General features: G+C 46.6%; 9 protein-coding genes across 10 annotated transcripts; 3 read left to right on the plus strand and 6 right to left on the minus strand.

The window, feature by feature from the left end:
• Window positions 1–516: 516 nt before the first annotated feature.
• On the minus strand, window positions 517–3,857 carry DFL_006508 (uncharacterized protein; the record flags this gene model as incomplete). Its single annotated transcript, XM_067635949.1, has 9 exons — window positions 517–1,928; window positions 2,000–2,009; window positions 2,079–2,190; window positions 2,256–2,486; window positions 2,549–2,810; window positions 2,878–2,995; window positions 3,061–3,129; window positions 3,208–3,322; window positions 3,379–3,857. 9 exons carry the CDS (start codon window positions 3,855–3,857, stop codon window positions 517–519), a joined length of 2,808 nt encoding a protein of 935 aa, XP_067490328.1.
• Window positions 3,858–5,356: 1,499 nt separating this feature from the next.
• DFL_006509 (uncharacterized protein) lies at window positions 5,357–7,035 on the minus strand (the record flags this gene model as incomplete). The annotated part of the gene is made up of 4 exons (XM_067635950.1): window positions 5,357–5,748; window positions 5,825–5,964; window positions 6,029–6,879; window positions 6,958–7,035. The coding sequence occupies 4 exons, from the start codon at window positions 7,033–7,035 to the stop codon at window positions 5,357–5,359; spliced, it is 1,461 nt and encodes a 486-aa protein (XP_067490329.1).
• A 748-nt stretch (window positions 7,036–7,783) lies between these two features.
• Window positions 7,784–10,168, plus strand: DFL_006510 (uncharacterized protein; the record flags this gene model as incomplete). 2 transcript variants are annotated; one of them, XM_067635953.1, is made up of 6 exons in its annotated part: window positions 7,784–7,830; window positions 7,898–8,404; window positions 8,527–8,549; window positions 8,617–9,072; window positions 9,138–9,541; window positions 9,623–10,168. In XM_067635953.1, 6 exons carry the CDS (start codon window positions 7,784–7,786, stop codon window positions 10,166–10,168), a joined length of 1,983 nt encoding a protein of 660 aa, XP_067490331.1. The 2 variants fall into 2 exon arrangements, with proteins under 2 accessions (XP_067490331.1, XP_067490330.1); XM_067635952.1 differs by lacking the exon at window positions 8,527–8,549 and having other exon boundaries at window positions 7,898–8,484; window positions 8,584–9,072.
• Window positions 10,169–10,815: 647 nt separating this feature from the next.
• DFL_006511 (uncharacterized protein) lies at window positions 10,816–11,592 on the plus strand (the record flags this gene model as incomplete). The annotated part of the gene is made up of 1 exon (XM_067635954.1): window positions 10,816–11,592. The coding sequence occupies one exon, from the start codon at window positions 10,816–10,818 to the stop codon at window positions 11,590–11,592; it is 777 nt and encodes a 258-aa protein (XP_067490332.1).
• Window positions 11,593–12,929: 1,337 nt separating this feature from the next.
• DFL_006512 (uncharacterized protein) lies at window positions 12,930–14,221 on the plus strand (the record flags this gene model as incomplete). Its single annotated transcript, XM_067635955.1, has 3 exons — window positions 12,930–13,097; window positions 13,177–13,402; window positions 13,464–14,221. The coding sequence occupies 3 exons, from the start codon at window positions 12,930–12,932 to the stop codon at window positions 14,219–14,221; spliced, it is 1,152 nt and encodes a 383-aa protein (XP_067490333.1).
• A 57-nt stretch (window positions 14,222–14,278) lies between these two features.
• Window positions 14,279–15,274, minus strand: DFL_006513 (uncharacterized protein; the record flags this gene model as incomplete). Its single annotated transcript, XM_067635956.1, has 2 exons — window positions 14,279–15,010; window positions 15,098–15,274. 2 exons carry the CDS (start codon window positions 15,272–15,274, stop codon window positions 14,279–14,281), a joined length of 909 nt encoding a protein of 302 aa, XP_067490334.1.
• Window positions 15,275–15,778: 504 nt separating this feature from the next.
• DFL_006514 (uncharacterized protein) lies at window positions 15,779–16,666 on the minus strand (the record flags this gene model as incomplete). The annotated part of the gene is made up of 3 exons (XM_067635957.1): window positions 15,779–16,101; window positions 16,154–16,550; window positions 16,613–16,666. 3 exons carry the CDS (start codon window positions 16,664–16,666, stop codon window positions 15,779–15,781), a joined length of 774 nt encoding a protein of 257 aa, XP_067490335.1.
• Window positions 16,667–17,411: 745 nt separating this feature from the next.
• Window positions 17,412–18,459, minus strand: DFL_006515 (uncharacterized protein; the record flags this gene model as incomplete). Its single annotated transcript, XM_067635958.1, has 4 exons — window positions 17,412–17,875; window positions 17,930–18,008; window positions 18,085–18,299; window positions 18,372–18,459. 4 exons carry the CDS (start codon window positions 18,457–18,459, stop codon window positions 17,412–17,414), a joined length of 846 nt encoding a protein of 281 aa, XP_067490336.1.
• Window positions 18,460–18,888: 429 nt separating this feature from the next.
• On the minus strand, window positions 18,889–20,521 carry DFL_006516 (uncharacterized protein; the record flags this gene model as incomplete). The annotated part of the gene is made up of 2 exons (XM_067635959.1): window positions 18,889–20,372; window positions 20,464–20,521. The coding sequence occupies 2 exons, from the start codon at window positions 20,519–20,521 to the stop codon at window positions 18,889–18,891; spliced, it is 1,542 nt and encodes a 513-aa protein (XP_067490337.1).
• Window positions 20,522–24,978: the final 4,457 nt, after the last annotated feature.

Raw genomic sequence — 24,978 nt, forward strand, 5'->3', positions numbered from 1 at the left:
CTCCGTCGACGCCGACCAATTATCAAATTGAATTCTTCGCCCTGAATATATTATATGCAATGCGCTCCTTATCTTCCAATCAGAAATTTTACTATTTTTGCCTCTTTGAATAAAATGTTCCTGTGCGTTTCGTACATCACCGCCAGATCCGGCTCTTTCTGACACACATATGAGTGTGGAGGCATTGAACTCAATGATGCCAAGAACGACCTGCAGACGCACAGTGGTGCCACTTGGAAAGTTTTGTGAATCAAATGACCCTTATGCGGGTTGCAAAAGGCTGCATCCAAACGGTTTAGAGCGGGGCGGTTCACGGTTGGCATAGTTTGTTGCATTTTGCGCATGAACAACAACAGGGTTCTTATAGTCGGTCAGACCTCGGTGATTCGGCTAGAATTACAACGTTAGAGACACTCAGAAATAAATATTCTTCAAGTTCGTTTCGTGAATTCATTTGGGCTGGGAGTGGAGTTAATTAAGCTACATTGTGGGGTTTGGCCATTAGATGGAGTCAAGCTAATTCGCTGAAGTTGCAGTCGCAGCTTTCTCAGGTTCGCCCTCCTTCGCTAAACCTTCGACGGGAGGGCTATTGTCCGGATCTGAAGATAGGATGAGTGTTTCGTCGGCAGTTCCGGCTGTCTGCGATGGTGCTTGCTCAATGACCGGGGCTTCTACTAGGGTCCCGCTGCCTTCAATCTTTGCAGCTTCAGATGTTTCTTCCGTCTTATCTTGAGAAACTTCTTCCTTCTTGCCTTCGGCTTCAGGTTTGGTGTCTTCTTCCTTAGTATCTCCTCCCTCCACCTTGTTCTCTTCAGCACCATCAGTTCCTCCTTCAACATCTTCATCGCCCTCCTTCCCGGTCGAAGCGGGTTTATCTTTTGACTCTGCACTTTCTTCTTTCTCGCCCTTGGAAATATCTTGGCTTTTATCATCGGGATCGAGCAGGAGCTTTGTAGCTCCCTTTGGTCGAATGACTTGAACAGTAATGTCCTTTTGTTGACTATACACTCGTAATCCGACAACCGCAACCGCGTTCCATAGATTCTCTTCGTCCTCGGTGTCGCTCTCCTCCTCGCCAGTGATAGGTACGAGCATGTAGCGGACAGGCCCTGGTGCAGGTTTCTCCACCTTTTCTTCTGAAGTCTCTTTGCTCTTCTCTTCGGTCTCCTTGGCAGGCTCGGCCGAACTCTTCTTGTCCGCTTTATCTCCTTGGGCGGTGCTAGGAGCATCCTTCTTAGAAACCGGAGGCTCCGTGACATCTGAAGTCGGTGGTTCTGGAGCAGCGGGCAATGTTTCGGGGGTGGTTTCAGTCTTTGGTACTTTATCTGCCAAAACCTTAGCCGGTTTTGGTTCCTTAGGCCCCTTGGTTTCCTTCGCGGCCGCTTCATCACCATCTTCAGATTCCTTTTCGGATTCTTCGGCCTCCTCTTCTGGGTCGACAACGATAGTCCTGCCTTTTGCGAAAGCTAGATCATATGACATGCCAACTTGCAAGAACTTCTTTCGGTTATTGACACTTAGTTCTTGGACGGCTTCTTCAACGCTCTTCCTACCCTCAACTTTGGTGGCGGTGATCTTATAGGCAATATCCCAAACACCAGCTTCAAGTTCAACCTCGCAGCTGACACTACGTGACATATCGCAGTTTGCACGACTGCGAACAAGATATTCGGGATCTTCGGGACGATGAATGCGGAAGTGGAGGCGGAAAATGTATTCGCCCTCTAGACCCTTGAAGTATCTAGTGTCAAGCTGTTGTAGAACGATGACGACTTTAGATGCCTCGGGGAGGTTGATTTGGAAGCGATTTTTGGAATAGGTGTTTTCCCATTCTACATGTTCTGAGACCCAGGCGGACGCAACGGACCAGCTGGAGTCGAAGAGGCGGGTGCGTTCGAGGACTGAGAAGGTTCTGAGGAAGTCCTTATCTGGAAATTGAACATATGTTAGTATACATTCGGTCAACTGCAGCGCTAGGTGGTTTTTCGAGGAATCTTACAGGACATCCACTATTGGGCCGAAACTTGTGTTAGGAGATATTCTAAAAATGTATGGATATGAAACGAAGGAAAACTTACGAAGCTGCCATCGTCTCCAAACTTATGATCAAGCTGTTGAATCCAGTATGGTGTCCATTCTTTGCTCCCGTCACTCCAAGCGCCCTTCCACTCCGATTTTCCCCATGGATTTCTAGGAAATATTAGCTTGGGTCCGCAGAATATATGGCTGCGCATTATCGAACTAGGAGAACTAACCTAACTAGCACAAACCGGTGACCATCGATTTCACGGGCTTTAAGGACAGAGTAGGCGTGCCCGGCGTACACGCCGTCGCGTTCGGAATCAGTGATTGAGTCGATAGCTCCGGCGAAAAGGAACTCTTCGTTGACTTTCATCAACTCCTCCTTCCAGAACTTATCTTTACTCAAGATATCTTGAGAAAACACTTCCGAAGTGACGCCTCCAGTAAGGTCCTCGACGGCCTCACTATGATCTCGTCAGTAAAACACCTGGGAGCAGATTTTAGCAAACTGTGATATACGGCATACCCTGTAAATCCACCTTCAATAGAACTGTAGTCTCCATGGGCCTTTGCGTAGGCCTTTTCGAGAAGGGGCAACCAAGTTTCGTTTTTGTCCTCGCAGCTTGCGAAGTATAGAGCATCGGAGCCCTTGAGGTAGGTTTCATTGTAGACGGACTCTTTTGCGGCTTTTCCCCACAAGGCATATTTAAGCTCAGAGTCCGCTTCATGATAATCTTCTTGAGATAAATAAAGCTGGTCGTCGACAATGCTGGATATCCATTCGCCGTCTAGTTGAATTCAGAGTTAAAAATCTACTATCGATATCAATATAACTAAAGGGTTTCTTGAGAATACCTCTGAAAAAGACGAACCCGTAAACTCCCACTTCTTCATCCCGCGCAACACAGACTTTCTCAAGGAGACCGGGAATGTTAGTGATAGTTGCGACGGCGGCCAAAAACCAACAGTCGCCCTAAATTTTGTCAGTAAATTGGTTAAACTGTCGAAGTAATAGCAATTTGCGGGTGTATTTCGTACTGTTGAGCCTTGTCTGATGTCACCTGGAGCTACACCATCCTTGAAGAATGATGGCTCATCAAAGATATCCTACGATCTGGTTAGCGTTGCGCACAACATTGCAATTAAATTGATCTAAAATCCTAATGGACTGGAATATAAAATTACCTCAACTCTCTTGACTCCTTTTGGTGTCGCTTCGTCATTGTATTCAAACCCATCAATGCAATATCTTGCAAATTGGTAGCGTGGATCTTCGGCGGAAAGGTCAAAGTAATAATCCCTGTATATTTCGTGGTCAATAACCGCTTCCTGATTCTATATAATCGAATAGCATACCTATATTTCTGATTCAACTTGCGGCATTCTCGTGCAATCTTCTCAACATTGGCCTTGCAACTTGCCGCAGCTTCATCGAATTGGGCGGTGGCGACAGTTGGAATAGTAGGTCCATAGGTAGTGCTGGTGGGCTTTGGATCTGTGGCAAATGGGTTGAATGGCAGAACGATAGTCGGCCGGCCAGCTCGGTTCGAGCGGAATTTTTTCCAGAACTTGTTTAATTGCTTCTGCGCGGAGCCGGCAGGGACCTTTCTACTGATCTGAGGAACAGGCTTCGGTTCTTTGGGTTCTAGGGTGGCTTCCTCAGCAGTAGCTGCGGCGGCTTCTGGGTCTTCGGGTGTGGGTTCTTCAACAGTAGCTGTGGGTTCTTCGTCAGCATCGCCGCGAGTAGATCTTCTACCCACGGGTACCGTGGCTTTGCGGCCGATGACCCCTGGTCGAATGGCCGTTTGACGACCTGTGGTTGTTCGAGCAGGCATGCTAATTGGATTGGGTGACTTTGCCTGGGTAGTGATTTTATGGGTGATTTGGTTGCAAAGGTGGTAAACGCATCTCAAGAATACGCATTTAGATTTTTGGGGTCAACCATTATTTATATACTCCTTGATCGTGTGTGGATACGGCCTGTTGCTGACAGGATCTAATCCTTGGCTCTTGAGCCGAATAAATAACTGTGCAAATGCATGCTCCAGTTTCAAAGTCTGATCCATTGACCCATTACGTGATAAGAGCTGTATCGCTTCCTTTCAAGGTGTGGTGTTACGGATGCCCCGCTAGGAGTCAGTTTTGTCAGCCGTCCTTCGCGGGCCGCGAAGAGACACCACCATGATATCTAATAATGGCGACAGATGAGGGGCTTACGTGGGATATCACTGTCAGGAGGCCATCGATGTCTAATCCATGCAAACAAACAAGCTAGCTCAGCCAAAAGTGGGGCCCAACACAGGTAATGCAACAATAGGTGGGTACAGAGTATTCGCTCTCACTACCGCAACGCAGATGGACAAAGTTTACCGAAAAATTCGAAGATCGCAAAATTTCGAATATAGTAACTTTTTTACGCCAAATACATATGGCCCGGACCTGTGCAAATAAAAAAATAGCTTTATTTTTATACTGATTTTCATCTAAGAAATTTTTAAAGTAGTCTGAAGAGTAATTATGGCGTTGGCATAGGTTAGTTTTTGATAAAATTCTGTGATTTTAAATTTTGATTTTGATGGAGCTTTCTCATTTCGATGACTTTACCCCACCAAAATCAGAGACCCTCAAGACTACAAAACTAAAGTTTGGGGACCAAAACCAAAGGGTCCTCCCTTTGTAAATAAGTAATAATTGAGTGAAAGTGTTTAGGAATAAGACTAAAAGTGCTTAAGGTTTTCAAAATTCTGAAAGCACTGATACCAGCTAATGCGAAACCAAAATCACTCATCGCGATTGAAAACCAACCTATGTCAGCGCCATAACCACGATTCAGACGGCTTTAAAAGTTTCTCAGATGAAACTGTACAGGTCCGGGCCATATGTATTTGCGTATATATTTAATATAAAAAGGCCATATTTACATTTCGAAATTTTGCGATTTTCGAATTTTTCGGTAAATTCTTTTTGCACGGGTGCCATTCATCTGCGTTGCGGTAGCTCTCCATAGATCGATGTATTTGCCGAGTCATCTAGGCGCTAAAGGCGAGGCCTGAGGAATCGGAGGCAGTGGTTTCTTGATTGATTCGGATTCGTGGGAATAATTAACTGGGGAAATAATTTGGCGGTCGGATTTTAGTTTTTCATAGACGAGTTGTCAGGCCATCCCAAATGATAAGTATATCTAAGTGGTACGTACTTAGGTGTACTGGGTATTTAATCTTAATTCCCAAGATGCGCTGTGGTTTCCTCCACTTTTGGCCTTGCAGTCGACCGTACCCAGCCCGCGCCGTGCCAATCGCGAAGCGAGGGATAATAATCGCACACGCACACCCTTTTATAGAGAAAAGGCGTCCGCAGCCATGAGGGCACCGATGGCTTCATGTGTACTAACAGCTCCGGCTTCATATGTGGATCGGAGATGCGGCATTGATGACTCCAGCATCTGCGCAATTTTATCTCTACTTGGCAGCTCAGCGTTATAATCGCGGATATGTGCTGCTGCCTTCTCATTTATGTCGCGATTATAAGCGTCTTTGACTTCTTGGCGGATTGCTGCACTGGACAGAACGTTGAAGCCTGCGCCTGCCAAGCCTTTCGCGACGTCTAAAGCCCGATTAAAGGCGTCCTCAGTTCCGGCAGCTTTCATAAAGCCTGGGGTGTGATTGACCGAGTCGCTACTAATTTGGAAAGCAGCTTGCATCGCTGGTACTGAGTAGGAGACGTTCCCTAACACGCCATGTGTCGGCTTTAACGGTTGATCTAGTTGGGGAACATAGATCCCTGAGAGTTACCGGGGTCCTACCTTGGTCTGATGCAGCACCTGGTTCATCGGATATCTCTGGTAGGCGGTAGGCTGTCTGGATAGAGAAGTCATTCATCCAATCCGTAAACTGTTTGCAGAGGACTTCGTTTGAAACAATGTCCCAGTATGCCAGCCGTTTGCTGTTATTGATCGTGCGTTAACCAGGTGATCTCACTAAACATGACAGTGGAAATTGGGATATACTCGTCGGCTTTAACGGTGCAACCTATCGCCTCAGCCCCACCTTGAAAGCACTTTACTATTTTTTGGCAAAGGTCGCCTAGGTCCTTCCTCTTTGTGGCTCGAATAGTATACTCTGCTCGGGCGTAATCGGGGATAATGTTCGCTGCGGTTCCACCATGGGTAATAATGCCAGCGATTCTAATTGATGGGTGTAACTGTTGGCGAAGCGCCGCAATACTCATATAAGATGTGATACACGCATCAAGGGCGTTGCGTCCGAGCCATGGTGCTATTCCTGCGTGCGCGGATACCCCTCCAAATTCCGCTATAACTTTTTGAGAAGCAGTAGTTCTGGTAAATGCCACCGAAAAGATGTTTGGGTCCGAGAATGGCGGACCTGGATGAGCCATCAGACAGGCGTCTATACCGATATACGCTCCTGCCCTCAAAAGTTTGATCTTCCCTCCACCCCCTTCTTCGGCAGGGGTCCCGATAAGCTTGACAATACCAGGGAGGTTCCATGCTTTGAGAGCCTCCCAGGCGGCAATAAACGCAGCGATAGATGCTGAGCAAATTAGATTATGTCCGCATGCATGACCAGGCTTGTATTCAGGCGGGTTAGAGCCCTCGACAAGTATCTTGGCAAGAGCATCGTATTCGGCGTTAAACGCGATTGTTGGAGGGTTAAGATGGTATGCTTCGGCAGAATGAGAAGCTACAGGTGGTATGTGTGTTGCCTGGATAAGGAAGCTAGTTTCGATGTTGTATGCATGTCTTGTCACCTTGTAGTCTGGTCCCAAAGACTCGAAGTAATCGCACACCAAGTCGTGAGCTGTTTTTTCTTTCCAGGCGGGCTCAGGATGACTCCATATCTGGCACCGATTATGTTAGCTACGAGCTAGCAGTAGCTGAAACGGTTGAGTAGCCGATTGACAGCTGAGGATACGAACCCCATCGTTGATATGCTTGATGTTCGCTTGGTGAGCTTCGATCGATCGTCTAATCAAAGCTTTCGTATCCACCTTCATCTTGAGAATTTGTACAGAGTTTGACTGAAAACTTGGGTCTTAAGCTGCGGGCTGGGGCTCTTGTACGTATACAACTATCGATATCGTTGGTTTGGAAAACTTTCGATATAGATTCTGTAACATGCAACACGATTGCAGCGATCTTGTATGGAGGTGTCGCGGGCAAGTCGGGAGAAATGAACATATTAGGAGGTTGGGGATGCACCTGCGATTGGTATTGGGGCTGAAATTTCGGGCTTTTACTGTAAGTACTACGCGTACCAAAGGTAACCACCATTGCGGATCTGATGGTTCATGATTGGTGAAACCTTGAGGCGATTTTCACGATCCGTATTCTTTGGCTTGTACTTTGCATGTTTTTGCGTGGTGGCAACCGGGAGCCGAGTCTGGGCCGCAGGAAACAATATTTCTAGAGAAGGGAATACAAACACATAATTGGTCAGAGCAGGGCTAAGCTTATGATTTTAAATTTGCGCGAATATAGCCCTTAAATTTATGAGAAAAACAAGAGAGGAAATTTTAGAAATACCATCGCAAGTCGGAATCACGCAAATGCTTAAATGAGACATCGAAAAGCTTCTCCCCGCTTGACCCCACGATCGTTCCGAATAACCGAGTTTGTAGGCGGGAACATGTGACATTGTGATTATTCAGCCAACGGATTTTGGGATGTTCCAGTTGCAATTTTCAACCGGAATATTAGCCAAATGCCAAGTCTTTTCTTAGTTCAGCTTTGGGATTGGGAAAAATGATTTCATCAAATCACCGTGGGTATCCGGAGTTGACTAGAGATTTGTCATTGAGTCTTCGAAGTCTCTGTTATAATTTATAATATATATTTTCATATTAACTTTCTGGATAGAGCCGACATGCATTCCATAGACGGTGGGCGGGATGCATCACACCAAACCGAGGAACCGTACCTGAACGTTCCAGGGTTGCTGGAAAAGGAAGCAGGTCCCGAGTTAGACAACACCAAACGGCAGAAATTGAAAGCCGAGGAAGAAGACGAATTCGACGAAAATCGAGGCCGGGTCCTAAGAGGGGATCTGGAATCTCAAAGATCCGATGGTGATGAAATAACATACTGGAGTTTCATTCTGAATCAAGGCGTTCTCACTGACAGGATAATATCGCACAAGTTTCCAGGATCAGGAACTGACGAGGATCCATATCGTGTAGAATATATCCCAGATGACCCAAGAAATCCTATGCTCTTTGCGCCATGGGTCAAATGGACAATCACCATGGTTGTCGCGTTTGCAACGCTTGCTATTGCATTTGTGTCATCTGCGTATTCAGGCGGAATACAGCAGATAAGAGAAGAGTTTAAGTGCAGCAACATTGTTGCAATTTTGGGGATTTCGTTGTTTGTGCTGGGTTTCACAATAGGCCCGTTGTTTTGGGCTCCAATGAGTGAAATATACGGCCGGCAAAAGCTATTTTTTGGTATGACGGATCATTTTAACTTCTTGTGTTACATGAATACAGCACGGGTGTGTATTCGCATCACAGTATGAATTGCTGATCATATCCTTATCGCTACAGGGACTTATGTAGCACTGACGGCCTTTAATGCAGGTGCAGCTGGCGCAAGGACCATTCCACAGCTTTTGATTTGTAGATTCTTTGCTGGAGCTTTTGGAAGCAGCCCGTTAACAAATGCTGGCGGTGTCATAGCCGATATGTTCCCCGCAAGCCAACGTGGACTTGCAATTGCAGTCTTTGCTGCTGCACCGTTCATGGGGCCTGTCCTTGGGCCTATAGCAGGTGGGTTCCTTGGGCAATCTGCAGGTTGGAGATGGGTGCAAGGGCTTTTGGCAGCATTTTCAAGTGTAACTTGGCTTCTCATGGCGTTTGGTGTCCCCGAAACATACTCGCCATTACTCCTGCAGAGGAGGGCCGAAAGCTTGAGCAAACTGACAGGCTGGGTATATGTTAGCAAGTTCGAAGCTCAAAGCGGAAAGCCAAAGTTGAAGGAAGTTTACAAGACAGCCTTATCTCGCCCATGGATATTGTTATTCCGGGAACCGATAGGCGAGTACCACGTCCGCTCCTGCAGGTTTGTTCCTGGATCTTCTGACAGCTCATTTGTGTAACAGTTGCAATGCTTTCCGTATACATGTCTATCGTATACGGAACTCTATACATGCTCTTTGCTGCATATCCAATCGTATATCAACAGACTCGGGGCTGGTCACAAGGCGTTGGTGGTCTCCCGTTTCTTGGTGTCGCAATCGGAATGCTGGGTGCTGTTGTGTACTCGATTTCTGAGAACAAACGGTATAATAGAATTGCGGAGGAAAGATACGGAGGGTTTGCCCCCCCTGAGCAACGGCTACCTCCTGCTCTGGTTGGGTGTGTCTGCATACCCATTGGACTTTTTTGGTTTGCTTGGTCGAATTCTCCGGATGTCCATTGGTTCGCGAGTGTAGCTGCTGGGGCACCTTTTGGATTCGGGATGGTCATGGTTTTCCTGAGTGTGTTCAATTATCTCATCGATTCTGTGAGTATTTGTTCGATTGCGCTTTCAGAATCGTTAGTGTCTTTTTAAGTTATAGTTTGCTAATTAATCTTCGAATAACAGTATACGATCTTTGCGGCTAGTGTTCTCGCGGCCAATGCTGTTCTTCGAAGTACATTTGGAGCAGTATTCCCACTATTCACCGGACCAATGTATCGAAGCCTTGGGATTCATTGGGCATCTAGCATTCCGGCTTTCTTGGCTCTCGCATGCGTGCCCGCACCGTTTCTTTTCTACAAGTATGGCGAACGACTAAGATTGAAATGTAAGTACGCCGGAAAGGCTGCGGAGTTTACCAAGAGGCTTCAAGAACAATCAAGCAGCAGTGATGATGGTACTGCGGACGAGAGAGTCGGTACAGAGGAAGAACTTCCCATACCTGAGATTGCAAAAGATCAGAAAACCCACCTTGAAGTGCCTGGTCTAGAACCTCAAAATGAAAACGACCGAAGTAGAAGCCCAGGATTGAAGCCGGATCACGGGATTAGTCGTCAGCGTACGAACGAGACTACAAACTCATTCAGAAGCCATCAGTCATATGGATTAAGATGTGAAAGCAATCCATTTGATATCGACCGTGTCAATTCTCGCGAGGCATTCGAGAGTTAATATCGAATTACTGGGTTCGAGTGATGCATTGAGATACGAAGTTTTCCATATATTTGATAAGCTTTTGTCCTACAGATGTATGTTTGTCGATAATGTTAATATATTATGGAAGTAAGTAGAGTATAGTATAATCTGGCATAGATTGATATACCCGCCTCGTAGGTAGAATATCTTATTGTATTTCAATGCTGAGCTTATGACTCCTGTAGGATTATCAACGCGAACTGCTTTTTTCCCTACATTAACCACCAGTCAGACCTCCTCCCAGAAGATTTCTCTACTATCAATAATCACCAATAGCGATATCTCAAGCTGCAGCTGCAGTCGCAGTTGCAGTCGCAGTCAACTAAGAGCTAGAGTCATACAATATAACTGAAGCTCTCCTCCATTTGTCCTGCGAAGATCTCTTCTATCTCTCTTCCCCTCCAACCCAGCTCGCGTCGACACCCGGTCCCAAAATCTTTCTACCGTTGCTAGTATAATATATTCAGCACCAGCCAAACCGATCTCCCGTCAAAAAGCCAAGCTAGAGTACCAAGATCCCTGACCGCCCCAACAGGCAGCGTCAACTGGTGTCCCCTGCGCGTAACCGTACCCGGAATCCCTGCACTGGAGCCTATCGATCCAACAGCCATCTGCATACAACCATGTGCAAGCTCACGGTTATACAATTCACTTGTGGCCACAACTACGAACGATGGGAGATGTGCGACTGGATGAGAATGAAACCTCATAGACAAATGCTCCACTGTCCCTATAGCGATCCGAACGGCATACCCATTAAGGATACAATCAAATGCCGCGAGTGTTATTTCGCAGACCGGGAAATTCCCAGCCAGTTTAAAGATCTGAATGGATCAGTCAAGAGAGCTCTACCACCGCAGAAAGCACTAGCGGACAGGGAGGAGGTAGGTAGTGGTGGCGGCAGCCCATGGCCTATGACTAGGGAAGAGAGGAGGCTGCGTATTGCCGAGAGGTATGGAGTTTATAGTGATCGCGATGTTCCTGGCTATGATCCAGCGTGTCAAACTATTTCCCAAGCTCTGGCGAGCGCCAATGACACCAGATCAAGTCGTAAGAAGTATGAGCCTAGACTTGGTGGCTCTCGTGACTACGGAGGAAACTTTGCTTACGAGCATCCTGGTGCACAAGCAGCTACGCAATTCCGAGCTCAAACCCCTCCTCCTGCGCCCCCCGCCGCCACAGCGACCGAAAACCCAAAGAGTAGGGAGAAATTAACCTGGCTCGACTCGTTCTGGGAAGCCGTGAAACCGAAAGGTCGGAACGGATTGGACCCGCTTGATCCTAACCACCCGCCTTCGTACTCGGCAGCAGCGATGAAATTGAGATCTAGAGGAGCGAAGCCTGGAGATCCTCCACCGGAGACGGATCCTAAGCTTAGGACTTTTAGAGATATTGCGTGAACGCAGTTGGCGAGGGTTTATGATGACAAATATTGAGCAACTCTTTTGGCATTCGATATTGCATGCGGTCTTTAATCGTGAATTCTCAAATCGACCCCTTGTACGACTTGCAGTTGCATTGTTATATATATTCCTGTTGCGTTACAAGGCGGAGATGTGAGCATTCATGCATGTCATCCCATTATCTATCATGATACCTCGACCATGCACAACATTGGAAAAACTTTTTAAAAAACGCATCTTGTTCCATGCTGTTGGCTGCAGGGGTTGGCTCTTGGATAGACTTGATCTTTTTGATAGCCTCGAATATTAATATTACTGACGTCCACTCAATTTTCGTTAAACATTCCCTTTCCATTCCTTTAACCTAATTTCGTAGAAACTTCCTGATTACTCTAACTATATCTGGGTACCCGGGAGCGACTCGCGGCCCAGAACGAGCGACAGGATTGACTGAGAACCATAGCCATTCGGTAGGTCCCTTTTGCGAGTTAACGGCCCGCGAAGGATCACCAACGCAGCATGTGCCTTTGTTGGAAAAATCCAAAACATACATGTGATAAGCAACATTTCCAACAAACGTACGTGCGTTCAACCAATAAACAAGATCTTCGACGTCCCAGGTTTCATATCATGTAAAAAGGGGACTCGTTAACTCCGCGTAATGGAGTAAGAAATACCGAATTTCCAGGGGGTAGGAAGGAAAGTAAGGTCGGAAACGAACCCAAGGGAATTTATCGCGTATATGGAAGCCCCACCCAAGATCTTGATTAAGCGAGAGACATTCAATGAGAAGCGGACCTGGATGAATTGAACCGTTTCAGATTCCTTTTTTTCTATTCTTTATTGTCGATGGCTGTCAATACCAAGGTGTCTCGCGCGAGGCAAGGGAGAGCCGCGAGTAGATACCTTATGCGGCAGAAGCAACGAGAAATTTCCCACACAATAGCTAATAGGCTGGTAGTGCGAGCCAAGTAGGGGGGGTTTTTTTTTTGAACGTTGTGGCAGGGAACAGGGCGGGGACATGCTGTTGCCAGTTACCTAAATTAGTGGTTATGGTGCAGAACAACGTGGTAGCCATGTCTGGTGTGTCGAATATGGAAGTTTGGGAAAACCTGAGACCTTTCAGGGCGGGCAGATGGACGCACATGGGAAGAAGAGAATGCTAGAGGGGAGGAAATGTAAATAATAAAGTACTGTGCCCCCCCCCCCCCCTCCAGGCCGAGGGAAGGATCCATCTGTTTTATCCTATATGCTTTGATTTCTTTGGAATTTTTATATTCGACAGATGTCGACGCTGGAGTAGTCGCCGCCTTGAGAGGGCTCGCCAATTCAACATGTGGAAAGGATTAAAAGAATTTCTATTTTATCAGCGACCGGAAAAAGTTGGCGCTTTGACTTTGAAATCGAAAAGCTCAGATACGGCTGGACCATTGGGTACTTCGACCTCTGGGATTCCAGAGAAATTATCGTTTTCCAGAGTAATTAATCGGGAAACATGCTTCGTAAGTTTTTGGAGGTTCCTCATGTGGGCTTTTGTATGAGGAAAAATGTAACAAGCTAATTTGTGTTGTCGACATGAAGCCTTGTCGTCTCGATGACTTTATGAATTATTTGACTTATGTGGAGAGGAATTCGGAAAATTTGAGGTTTTACCTGTGGTTTCGGAAATATATTCAAAACTTCGATGCCTTGGGCGAGAATGAGAAATCGTTGTCTCCGATATGGGAAAGCCCTTTCCTGAAGGATAAAACAAAATCAAAGGCTGAGCTGGCACTGGCGGAGGAGAAGGAGGCGGTTGAGATTGATCGTGAGCACCTTTCTAAAACCTTTCTACAGACCTAGGGGCCAATACTAATACTGAGGTGTAGCATCAAACCAACCGTTCAGATCCGAAGTCGACCGCATTACTCAGATGTTTCTAGCCCCACTTTCACCCTTCGAACTCAACCTCTCCGGTCGCGACCGGAAAGAAGTCTTAACGGCTCTTTCCACAACTACTCACCCATCAGCCTTCAAATCCGTCCTCCCACAAGTGGAAACCTCTCTGCGGCAGCAATCGCACCCAAACTTCGTGCGCTATGCCCTTTCTACAGCAAACCACGGCCGTGTTGCAGCTATGCGGTGGGGCGGGTTTATATTGATTTTGGTAGCTATAGCTCTGGCTGTTGGTTTATCGTTGGGGAAGGTTCCCAAGGTCGTTAGAGTAGCAGTACCTACTTTCGCCCTGTTCTTTGGCATATGCTCTTTACTGGATGGACAACGGTCCGTGTGTCTCGTGCTCTTGACGTTAGGCCTACGTGACCGGTTCGCATGGGAGAAAGATACGGATTGCATGTGTGATAGTCAAGTCGTTGAATGCGATCTTGAAAAGGCATCAACGATTAGTTTTGATATCTTTGATGGACCTATACCAAGGGATGAAGATCGAGAAGCGATTATTAAGAAGTTTGAGAAGAGGAATGTGATTTCACATGTATTGTTCGGATGGTCAACTCTGGGGGGCATTGATCCGGAGGTTAGGAGGGTGCAGAGGTTGATCGTTATGCAGAATATTGGGATTTCTTTGGCTTTTACGGTTGTATTGGGGGTTATTTTGACGGTTGCGCCGAGGGGGGATATGTATTGAGATATAGTTTATAGCCAAATGGTTAAAAGTAATATGGTCCTGGACGTATATGGTGCCTTAAAGTCTAGTAATTACAAATTCCAACCAGCCTCTGGTTTCGATATTAGATAATTCGACAGCTTTGAGTGAATCCTTGACGTCTGGCGATAGCTCTAGCAGCTTTGCTTGGACGTCCCATTTCGTGTTTGTCGCTTCTCCCACCCGATTCCAGAATTCCTTCCAGGTCTGTGGGTCGTGGCGGAAAACTTCTCGTCCAGCTAAAGATATGGATTCTATGCCTGGAGTGAAGCTGCCGACCTGACGGCCCACCATGATGGAGCCCGGTTTATCTTTTAAAATCTCTACGATTTGGCAGGCGGCTTTGAATTCTTGTTCGGGACCAAATAGGTGCAGAAAACTGCGGGCGCTGATGATATCTATATCTCCCTTGATCTTTTGGAAGAGGGTTTGGTCGGAGGTGTTCCCTCGAATTGGAGTGAACGTCGAGAAGTCGAAGATGTCGCCTTTGAAGAAAGTTGATTTCAGAGAGTCGCCGTCTTTGAATAGTTCGTAACTCAAATCTATAAATCCAGATTGCAAATCCGCGCCGTAGAGGTTTTCACTGGGGATGCCGGCGTAAACTAATGCGCGAAGGTCTTGAGCGAAACAACATCCCAAGTCAAGGTATTTACCGCCGGATTTGAGTTTCGAGAGAGCGGTGGTGAATATTGGAGATTCGATTATCGCGAAGTCTAGAAAGCGGAAGTTCCCGATGCAGGGGTAGGGGTAGACTTCCCATGCTTTCTCCCGCTGTCATATACGATGTAATCCATCGAACATTAGCATGTACGTTAATATTGGGGCGATGTAGTGTTAATAGGTTTGTGGGCGCATTACCACTCTAATGATATGGGCCGCAACTTGGTCGGCAGGGATTTGGGTGTAGTTTTGGAAGATATCTAATGTGTACGGTGACAACTCGAGCTTCTCGCCGGGCTTATACCAGGCGTGGGATCTGTCCCTATCATGGGCTTCACTTGAAGAGGCTGTCAAACTTGGTCCATCGTCTGCCATACTGTACTTCACTTTTTTTTTTAAGAGCACTGGTGTGAATTCTTTCGGCTCGGTTGAACTACCCCGCTTGATATTGATGTCATGCCCTACACAACAGATGTGTATGTGCCAAGTCAACTGTGCAAGTTACAACCACGCCCAGCATTTTATAGATATTTTGAGCCGCCGCGCCACATGATCTAACTATCAGCCCGACGGGTTCGTTCAAACTGACTTTTCAGCGGATGCTTCAAATTCCGTGGTTAAACTCCTATCCCGTCTGGGTGCCGCGTATACCTGATCAACTCGGTCGGAAAAAGGCACCTTGCGGAGAATACAACGCAACGTTACGGTAGTTACATTCAAGGATTTCATAGGGCATTCAATATTATATCAATTGTGTTTAGTAGGATACAGTAGGAGCGAGGGTTCAGGTCATAGTTTTATGACACGATCTCTATTTGAATGCCCCCCGGTTATGTTAACACTGTTGATAACATCGGTTTCGCAAAGGAGAAGAAGAATCTACCTCTTCTCTCCAACGTAAAGCTCTGGTCGTTTCGCGGCATTATAATCGTCACCAGTACCACGCTTAACGGCTGGTCGTTCAGCAATGCGATCAATCCACTTCAATAGATGTGGGAACGCTGCCATATCCTCATCGGTAATGGCGCCGCTAAAGTTCCAACCTTTGACCCATGGCCAAGTACCAATATCGGCGATGGAGTACTTTCCGGTGCCGTTTCCTGCAAGGTATTCACGGGGTTGACCGGTGTATTTCCCGGAAAGATGGATCTCAATGACGCCAAAGACACGGAGAGTTTCGTTTTTGAAGCGAGTTTGGGCATCTAGGCTTTCGTTAGATAGCGGGAGGTAAATTTGGTAAGGAAGATTACCTACACTGGAGCTGGTCTGGTGGTGCTGGCGCGAATTTGAAGAAATGGTTGACTTGTCCTTGGTATGGAGCACCACTACCATGCCAGAAGTAAAGCCATTGCAACAACTGACTCTTCTCTAAGGGGTCAGTAAAGTCGAAGTGGTGGCCCTTATCTTCACGGTCAACCAGATACAGTAATTCGGCAGATGTTTCCATGACGGAGAATGATTTGTCGTTGTCAATGATGACTGGGATTCTGCCGTTCGGGTTCAATCGGAGGAACCAATCCTTCTTTTGCTCATTTGTACCAATGTTGATGATTGAGGTTCCCCATTCCGTACCGTAGATAGCTTTGAGTTCTTCGAGAAGAATCTGTACTTTTTGGCCGTTGGGGGTGCTTTGGGTGATCAAGTGGAGGCCCTGTTGGTCTATTCGTTAGTTTCGAGATATACGGTAAGATATTAATATTGAAGCGTATGTACCTTGGAGGACCTGATAGGCTCTGGGGTCTCGTTGGTGTAGAGGCTGGACGACATTTTGGGTATGATGGTGAGGTTTCGGGATTGAATCGATGTGTGACGTAGACGATTTACGTTCGAGGATGGGAGGAGTGTTGGAATTTCTGTGTTGCGAGTGTTGGCCAAAATCCGCCGCGTTCCTGCAACCGGAACAAACCGCGCAGCCTTGGGAATAAAATTACTGATGGCGCGGCACTGTTGAAAGAATCTGAGGCTCGAATTCGAAGGACGAGATGTCAATTGCGTATACAATGGCAGTCGGATTGGGAGTCTCATGCAGGTGGAGTGTTGCAGGTATATTTGGAAGCTGCTCCTTCCTAGATGCGGGGCAGTGCGAGGGGCTTTATACCACATTCCCAATCCCTTAAGCTTAGCTAAGTTTAATTGATTAAGTCTTTTGTGTCGGTCGGGGTTAATGTGGTCTGTCGAAGCAAAGCTTTGTAATCCGAAGTGCTGCACGGAAGGTTCCTTGTGGTCCTGCGAGCTTACGAGATACTTGTCAGATTTTCGATTCTTGGGGCACTTGATGGGTTTACTAATCGCCCGTTCACGAGCTTTTGGTTGCAGGCGCTATGACATATGTACTCGGCCGAACTAGCTGTTTCGAAGACGATTTCTCAGCAAAATTACGCTTGGGTAAACGTGGAATTGATTGTAATGCAAGCTCTCTGATAAAAAGGCTTCCTGCGGCTTGCTGATGGCGTATGAAGTATACAGGATGGCTAGTTATAGGGTTCAAATATCATCGACCAACGTGCTGAAGCTAATCAGTTGCGGGGCGGCCTACGACACCAGCTCTAATCTTGACATACAACCCATCATTCTCATACCATTTCAAAACCCATTTACACTTTTCTGCGCCAGAAGCTACAGTAATGGGAACCTCTGTTCCAGGTGGCAAGATCGAACGGAGAAAGTGGAGTTTATCATTATCGCAAGTAACATAGGATCGTTTCCCGCGGTGAAAGATAGGTGCGACGTTCATGGACGATAGCTTGGCCAAAGCCTCACGGGATTCGATGGTTGCCCCGCGCAGCTTTTCGATGGCGTCTTGAATGTCTTTGCGGTAGGCGAACTCACCGCCTTGGCAGTGCTCCGGCGTTTGGGAGAACGGGACCTCAGTGTTAGATTGGCTGAAGAGGATGGACTCAATGGTGAGTTGCTGTGGTGGTTTGTCGTCCTCGCTGTTGGTGATGGGGTTTTGGATGGAGAGGCCATCTTCGTCTTCTATTTACTATATTAATTGAAGGTAGAGGAAAATGCTGCTGGTATTACTCTTACCTGAGCTGCTCGGTGTATCTGGTAGCGTGCATTCTACAAAGTCCGCCTCATCCTGTTCTGTATCATCCTCACCACCACTCTTTTCGTAGTCCCAGCAAAGAAAAATGAAATCGCCTCGACGGCCCTTGTTGAGGTCACCAGTTTCCTTCCTTTACAGCCTTGTCCGATCTGACCAACCAAACCTTTGTGATCTTTGGCTGGTCGGAATTACCGCTGTACAAGCAGCAGATATAGCGAAACCAATGGCGTCCATCGCCCTTTGAGATATCCGCAGCGCAGAGGTCCTCGTTCGGGGTCATGAGGAGTGAGAAGGCGTTGGCTGCCTCGGATCGGTCCCAAGTGTATTCTGGGACCAGGTAGATATATTTACCTATACTCATTTATAAGGTATTGACGCGTCGGGTGGCAGCTAATTTCTTGGTTAGGTGATTCAAAAGCTTACCTCGGAAACGCTTGTTGATGTCTTCGTTTCCGAGAGAGCCGGTTGGGTCATCGTATTGGATGTTGATGGCCTTGATGTAGGATGCCATGATGATAGGATTAGCACGAATATTATCGATCTATGCTGTGCAAGTGGATACTAGTGAGGAATGTTGGTTCAAACGCATGCATCAATGGAGTTATTTGTTTTGATATCCATCTTCCTGAGGTTAACGTTGCTACGAGATTACGAATGTAGCGCTTGATTTGTTTTGGTACTGACGTACGTGATATTGATAACTAGAGCTGGAGGTTGACTGTAGATTCTAGCCTCTTCCGGAGAGCAACTAGGTCATCTGGCAACACTATCCATGGAATTTCTTTCTTTCGATCCGGGCTATTGAAATTCCTATGTCTAGGTGTTGCCCCGTTTCCGTTCTATCCATTTTATGGTTCTAAAAAACAAGCGGGTTCTCCTTGATATTGCGGTGGGATTAAATGTGGCATGCCTTGGAAGACGGCAGATTTGGAGACTCCGCTTATACTCTCATGGTCAAGCCTTTCCCATTATCACTAACTATTTGTCCTATCCTCGCCTTCACCACTTCCACAATCCTCGGTATCACTTCGGGATCGTACGACCCCTCATGGTAGATGAAATTAATAACACAGTCGGCACCAGGTGCCGATGTAACCGTAATGTTCAACGAAGGGCCAATACAGCTCCTATGGGTACTTGACGCCCAATCCGTATCCGTAAACCTCCACTCTCGTCCTTTGTCTTCTTCCCTGGGCGTCAGTGACACCAAATTCGAGATCAAGCTGCCATAGTTTCGAGTAGTCGAGAGAGATTTCCCCCATACCTGGTAGGTGAAGTCGTCGATGTAAGGAGAGGTGACTGCAAGGCTGAGGAATTCTTGGATAGCACCCCATCTTAAGTATTTGTTCATGTTATCTTTTCGGTACTTGGCCATCGTCCAAAAAGCGGGGATGTCGGTGTATATTCCTCCCTTCACGAGATTACCCCCTGGCGGCTTTCCGATGGCGGAGAAGGGTCCTGCGAGCCGGATTTTTGTCCAAGATCCACCCATGTTGCACATAACTTCTTCGTATGGCCATTTGCAGAAGTTGCGGAGGTCGATGACTATACTGGCGCGTACTAAGAGTGCTTGAGGGTAGATATCGGCGCATACGCTGGTATTCAACGCGGTATCCAGGAAGGCTGTGAAGGTTGTGGAGTGAAGTCGGCATTCGGTAAGAATCTTTTGCATTGTTTCCGAGCCGATACGTAGTGACACTATCTTGTTTTTGATTCTTTCCTCGGGTGGCGCCATCTGCTTGATATTGGGTTTATGGGGGTACTTCTTCATGTCCTTGTAGGTGATGTACCTTGGCCACAGTAGGAATTCGACGATTATTTGTAAGATGTATTTAATCACGAACCATAGAAGGTAGGACGTGTTATATTTGGCGATTGTTTCTTCAAGGTGATCCGGAAAGGCGTCGGCGCACGTCGTAAATCGTTGAGGAGGCGGGATATCCTTTTCTCCTTCGATATCGTTAAGCGCTGTCAGAAGGTCTCGGTGGAAATACATGCCCGATCTTCCATCACACACGATATGGTTGAAAGCAAAATAGATTGTTTTCATGTTAACAACCGTTGCCCTCCAGTGCGGTTTAGACGTATCCAGAAGATTGAACCATTGTCCCATGATATTTTCCAGCATCCGTCGACTGGCTTCAGCAGGATCCGCTTCGTCATTATTGATGAAAGATATGCAATCTTCAACATTGAGGCTTGGGAGCCTGGCGAGCCATAGTTGGTCTTTGCCTTGCTTTGACGGTTGTCGCACGAATACTTGGCCAAGCGCGGGTTGTTTCGCGACTACCCTTTCGATGGCGCGGATTACATGGTTTCGGGATAATTTTTTGGAGAGGTCATGGGCAGCGTAACTTGCTGCGACGACGATTGGGGCTTGACTTCCGGTTAGCGTTAGCATGTAGAAGTAATTGTCGATTCTAGCTATTACGCGAAGATTGAGCGTTAGCCTGGGAGTCTTATTTTTTTGTATCCGGCTCAAATTTGGGGTTTATGGCGAAATTCAAATACTTACTAGCTTCTCGAACGAGAACTAGGCCGTGAGGAAGAGAAGTATCGCTATTGTGCGCCATTCTTATGATTTATCGAATCTCGGCTGCCAATATTTTCATGTACTGATGCTGCAGCGCTAGCCCTGATGTCGCCCAACCTCACTTTCGTAGTAGATCTATGGAGATCGACTAGTCGACTAGTTTGCAACTTGGCGCAAGGAATATTATCTTGTCGCGAAACCGCTCGAGTCTTCGGTATGTGTGATAGTATGATCGTTAGTAGGGTGAACCTAGGAAGTGCCTAGAGTATTTAAATTATGTCGCGCTGGCGGCTTCACCGGCGCCGGCAGATTTCCCCCATGCATCGTGCTGACAAGTTTTTACAGATTGGGGAATAGCCAGGATCTCTAGCTCTTACTTGGGGGTGCCACACAATTGCGTTCACTGGCACCCAACGTTAACCTGGGAGCGGTTCGTTGATGACATGGGCCCAAATTAACAACTTTGTATCTGACCTACACACATCGAAACTGTACTCCACGAAGCGACGGGCCCTCGCGACGACGAAGCAACAGCATTGTGGTTCTAGCTGGACCAACACTTTTTGACATACCTGTTGCGCAGGTCGGGTTTGAGCGATGTTAGGCTTTGACCGACGAATTAGCTATATCAGACGCTATCCCGATCTTCAAATACTCTCCTCCCAAAATTGATAGGCTGGACGAGTAATGACGCCTTATCTGGCGGCTTTTTGCTTAATTTTAGTAATATGGTGTTAATTTGCGCGAAATCGAAGGGCATAGAGTCGACAGCTAGCACCAACCTAGAAGCAACGAAGGTAGTTGTCATAGAATTCCCGAGGCTCGATCAAACAATCAGAGCAGATACGACCCATTGGACCTTTTCGGTGTCGTCGAACAACTAATCACACCGAATTCTGTTAAACAAAGTTTCTCCAGGTAGTTTCGATGGTTCCGTGTGTATATGCCATGTTCATATTAACCCTTAGACCTCCATGAACAGATTCACCCTTGTAGCTCGATCATTCTGCATCATACAAGTGTCCTTTGCATCCTCACCGGTCATCTGGGTAAGGCGGCAAATCGATGTAAAGTTTAAATGCAACTTGAATCCCAATATCTCGAGCGCAATATTCTCCAGAACTTTTCAAATATCCTCGATGCCTGTAATTGTTTTTTCGAGGTGCTTGTTGATGAATTCGGGTAACATGGTCCGGCCTGTTTGTATAGGCTTTGGGCAGCTCGTTAGCATAGAAAGCAGTTTTATAGATTTTGATATGTTACCTGTATCTTGTAGTTTTTGTTTTGCCGAAAAAGTCGAACATGGTCAATGGCCCCAATCCTAGGTCGTTCCCACTCAATCCCGTGCTAATGATTCCGTGCCAAAATCTGCCGGCGATTTTTTGTTCATGCAATTTTGTCCTAATAGTCTTGCGTATACGGTCTTGTTGTTTGGCCGAAAGGCTGTCGAACGAGGCCGCATCCTTGTGTGAAATTTTCATCGCTTCTGAGATTGCGTTGTTACACATACCATCCAATAGCTTATTTATGAAATCAAAGTCATGAGCGCCGTCTCCAAATGACTAAAGAAAACGGCTGTTTCTGACATTTCCAACCTGGAATATACGGCATTAGATAAAAACATCCTTTCGGGGCTCGCTTGGGGGGCTTTGTTTGATATCATAGCGGTGACTTTGTGCTCAATGTGAGAAGTTTCACCACTCGATACCGATTAGCCGTTGATAAATTATTTAAAAGGCTCCCTTTGCGGAAATTCCAAGCCTGCCAGATACTGTGGACGAGAGTACCGGTCAGACAACTGTGTGAAAGCCTCATAACGGAAACAGCTCGTCCTCTCGTGGCTGCTTCTCTATCGCCAGTTTGGATATTAAAAATTATGATTCTTTTGGTTGTCAGCTCGTCGACCTCGGAGCCGTCATGTTGGTCCACGGGGGTTTTTTTCTCTCTGCACCTGCGACATGGTCTGCGAGGACTTTCTTTTATCCATTCGTTGAGTATCAAAGAATTCATCAGGATATCCTTCAGGGAACGTAGGATATAGATCCCTTCGACGAGAAATTTCTCTAGTTATCTTCACGAGTCTAGGAACGTCGACGGATTGTATGAAATCTCCTACTGAGAGTTAGTCAATGTTCACAAGGAATTGGGGGAACAGATGCTTCGTCAGACGGCCGATATTCATCCTTGACAACATAGGCCCCCTGGCAAGGTCCGGAGATATTGATGTTGAGTCATCCATTCCATAACGATGTCGTCGGCAGTCTAGGATCATAGGAGAAGTATCCTCGGCCAAGGTGCTTGGTGGTGTAGGTTGCTAGTAGAGAAAACATACCGGATTTCTTTCTTTGCAGAAGCTGCTCCAACTCGTCTATGAGGCGAGTTCCTGCTCGATCTTCTCGTTTGTTAGATGTTGCCATATACCAGAGCAATTTCAATAGCTGTGGGTCTTTTCGGCCTATCTACCTTCTTGTGGTGAGTCCGAGATCTCGACAACGATGTTCCTGGAACGATGGCTGGCTCGGGAGATTGATGGGCGATGAAAGAAAGAAAGCTTGGACCTATGCACCGTTGTGCTGATGACTTTTTTACCCATTGCATCATTGTCTCGTCGCCGGAGGAGTTAGTATCGTCTCTAGGGAGGAGTCTGGTGACGAGATAACTGCATCAACCCCACAACTCAAGCTCACTTCATCAAACACCAGGACTAGGACCTCTCCATTTCGACCAACTTCACCGTGTCGTCAGCACATATTCGCTATTCCTCCAGTTAGATAGGAAATCACACGTTCTCCCCTTACAAATCTATGAATTGACCTACGGACCACCCATTTACCTACCCGTCTGCCTACAGAACTCCCCGCCTGGGTATTTCCCTCTTATTACGATGATATTACCTCGTTACTGGAGTGGTTAATTTTGGGACGATTTCTGGCCAGCTAATGCTTGGCCAGGGATATTTACGCATAGGAAGTTGACTTCATCATACTAACATTGTTTTATAACAAATGGAAACTAAAGTAGTAGAGAACAGGGTACCGAAATTACAAGTCGACGAGTCTAGCAACAAGATTACGGGAAAATCTTATAAGTCCTACCAAGTGACACACTTAACATACTTTACACTAGGAACGAGACCATATATGGTCGTCTTTCTCCCTGTACTCTGTATATATCCGTCGCTCCTCTGTCTATACTCTAAATAGTACTACGAACACGAACAATCAGGGACCACTACTGGTGGAAGCTTCTATGATCGACTTGTGAACGACGGCTAGGATTAATATCACAAATGAGAAAGAATGAAACAGGCTCTCTGATAAAACCGCCACTTTAGTCCAGCCGAGTATCTCGATGAACAGACAATCTGCAGATAACATGGGCATAGAAGGCGCATAAAACGGGGCGTACTATTTTGGTGTGTCTATACCACAATCGTAATAATACCACTAACTGCTAGTCTTATCGCCAATAACCACCTAAAGGGCCATGGTTTAATTTGTGTCGAGCCCAGACCCCGTCACAAAAAAACCATTGTCGACTTGCCATTCATCCCGAAGGATTGCAAGGTGCAACAAAAACAATACCGTTAAAGAAAAGCATGGATCCCATGCTCTCGCTCCACACCAGTACCACCCACGATCGAAATCGACGCGGTGCCTAAAATGGATACTGCCCTGTTAGGAATTCCATACAATTTATTTAATTTTAGAGTGGTTAGGACGCACCGAAACAACTTCTCCCACAAACCGTTCCCCAACCCTCCATATTTCAAAAAGAAACAAAAGGGAGAGAGGCGGGGGCGGGGCTATCCTGTCGAACCACTATTGTAAAGTGGCTGGGCGAATATTCTAATATCTTTTTGTGATCGCCTGGTGGTGCTATGGTATGTCTAAGCATTATCCACGGCGGCCCGACCGACAGTAGCGAAAAAGGACATACGTAGGGGAAATGTACCAAGCGCTTCATCTCCTACAATGATCTCCTTTGTCTATCTATCTCCCCTATATCTGCCCGGACAAAGGGAGAAGCTGGGGGAGCTGGGAGTCCGTGCACGGAATAAACGTCATCGGGCTGAGAATATAATGGGAACTAGCTACTAGGCTATCCAAGCTCCCACTCTTAAGAATTGGGAGCATGTATAAGTCTTCACTTATGGAAATCTTGCAAGAAAAAACTCATCCAATCTGCTTACTGCCTGTTGACACTTGCGGCCTGATATGTCGGTGATGACCTTTCGGTGTGTGTTGTGGCCGTGGAAAATACAACACAAGGTCCGTATATCAGTGTTATGGAATGTCATGCAATAGCTGACGGAAAGATTGTTTCAAGGACCAAATAGCGGGCCCATCTGGCCAAGCCTAAACAGCATTTCAGTTTCAACAAAGCTTCTCCGGTTTTTAGTATAAACTGTTTGTGGGCGTTAAGTCCCGGCGAAATATCAGAATTAACTTTCAAGCGTTCCTGATCCGGATTGAAAACCTCCGTCGCAGCCAAATC

This window comes from Arthrobotrys flagrans (assembly GCF_004000055.1).
Source record: "Arthrobotrys flagrans strain CBS H-5679 chromosome Unknown unitig_9, whole genome shotgun sequence".
Classification (NCBI taxonomy): Eukaryota; Fungi; Ascomycota; class Orbiliomycetes; order Orbiliales; family Orbiliaceae; genus Arthrobotrys; species Arthrobotrys flagrans.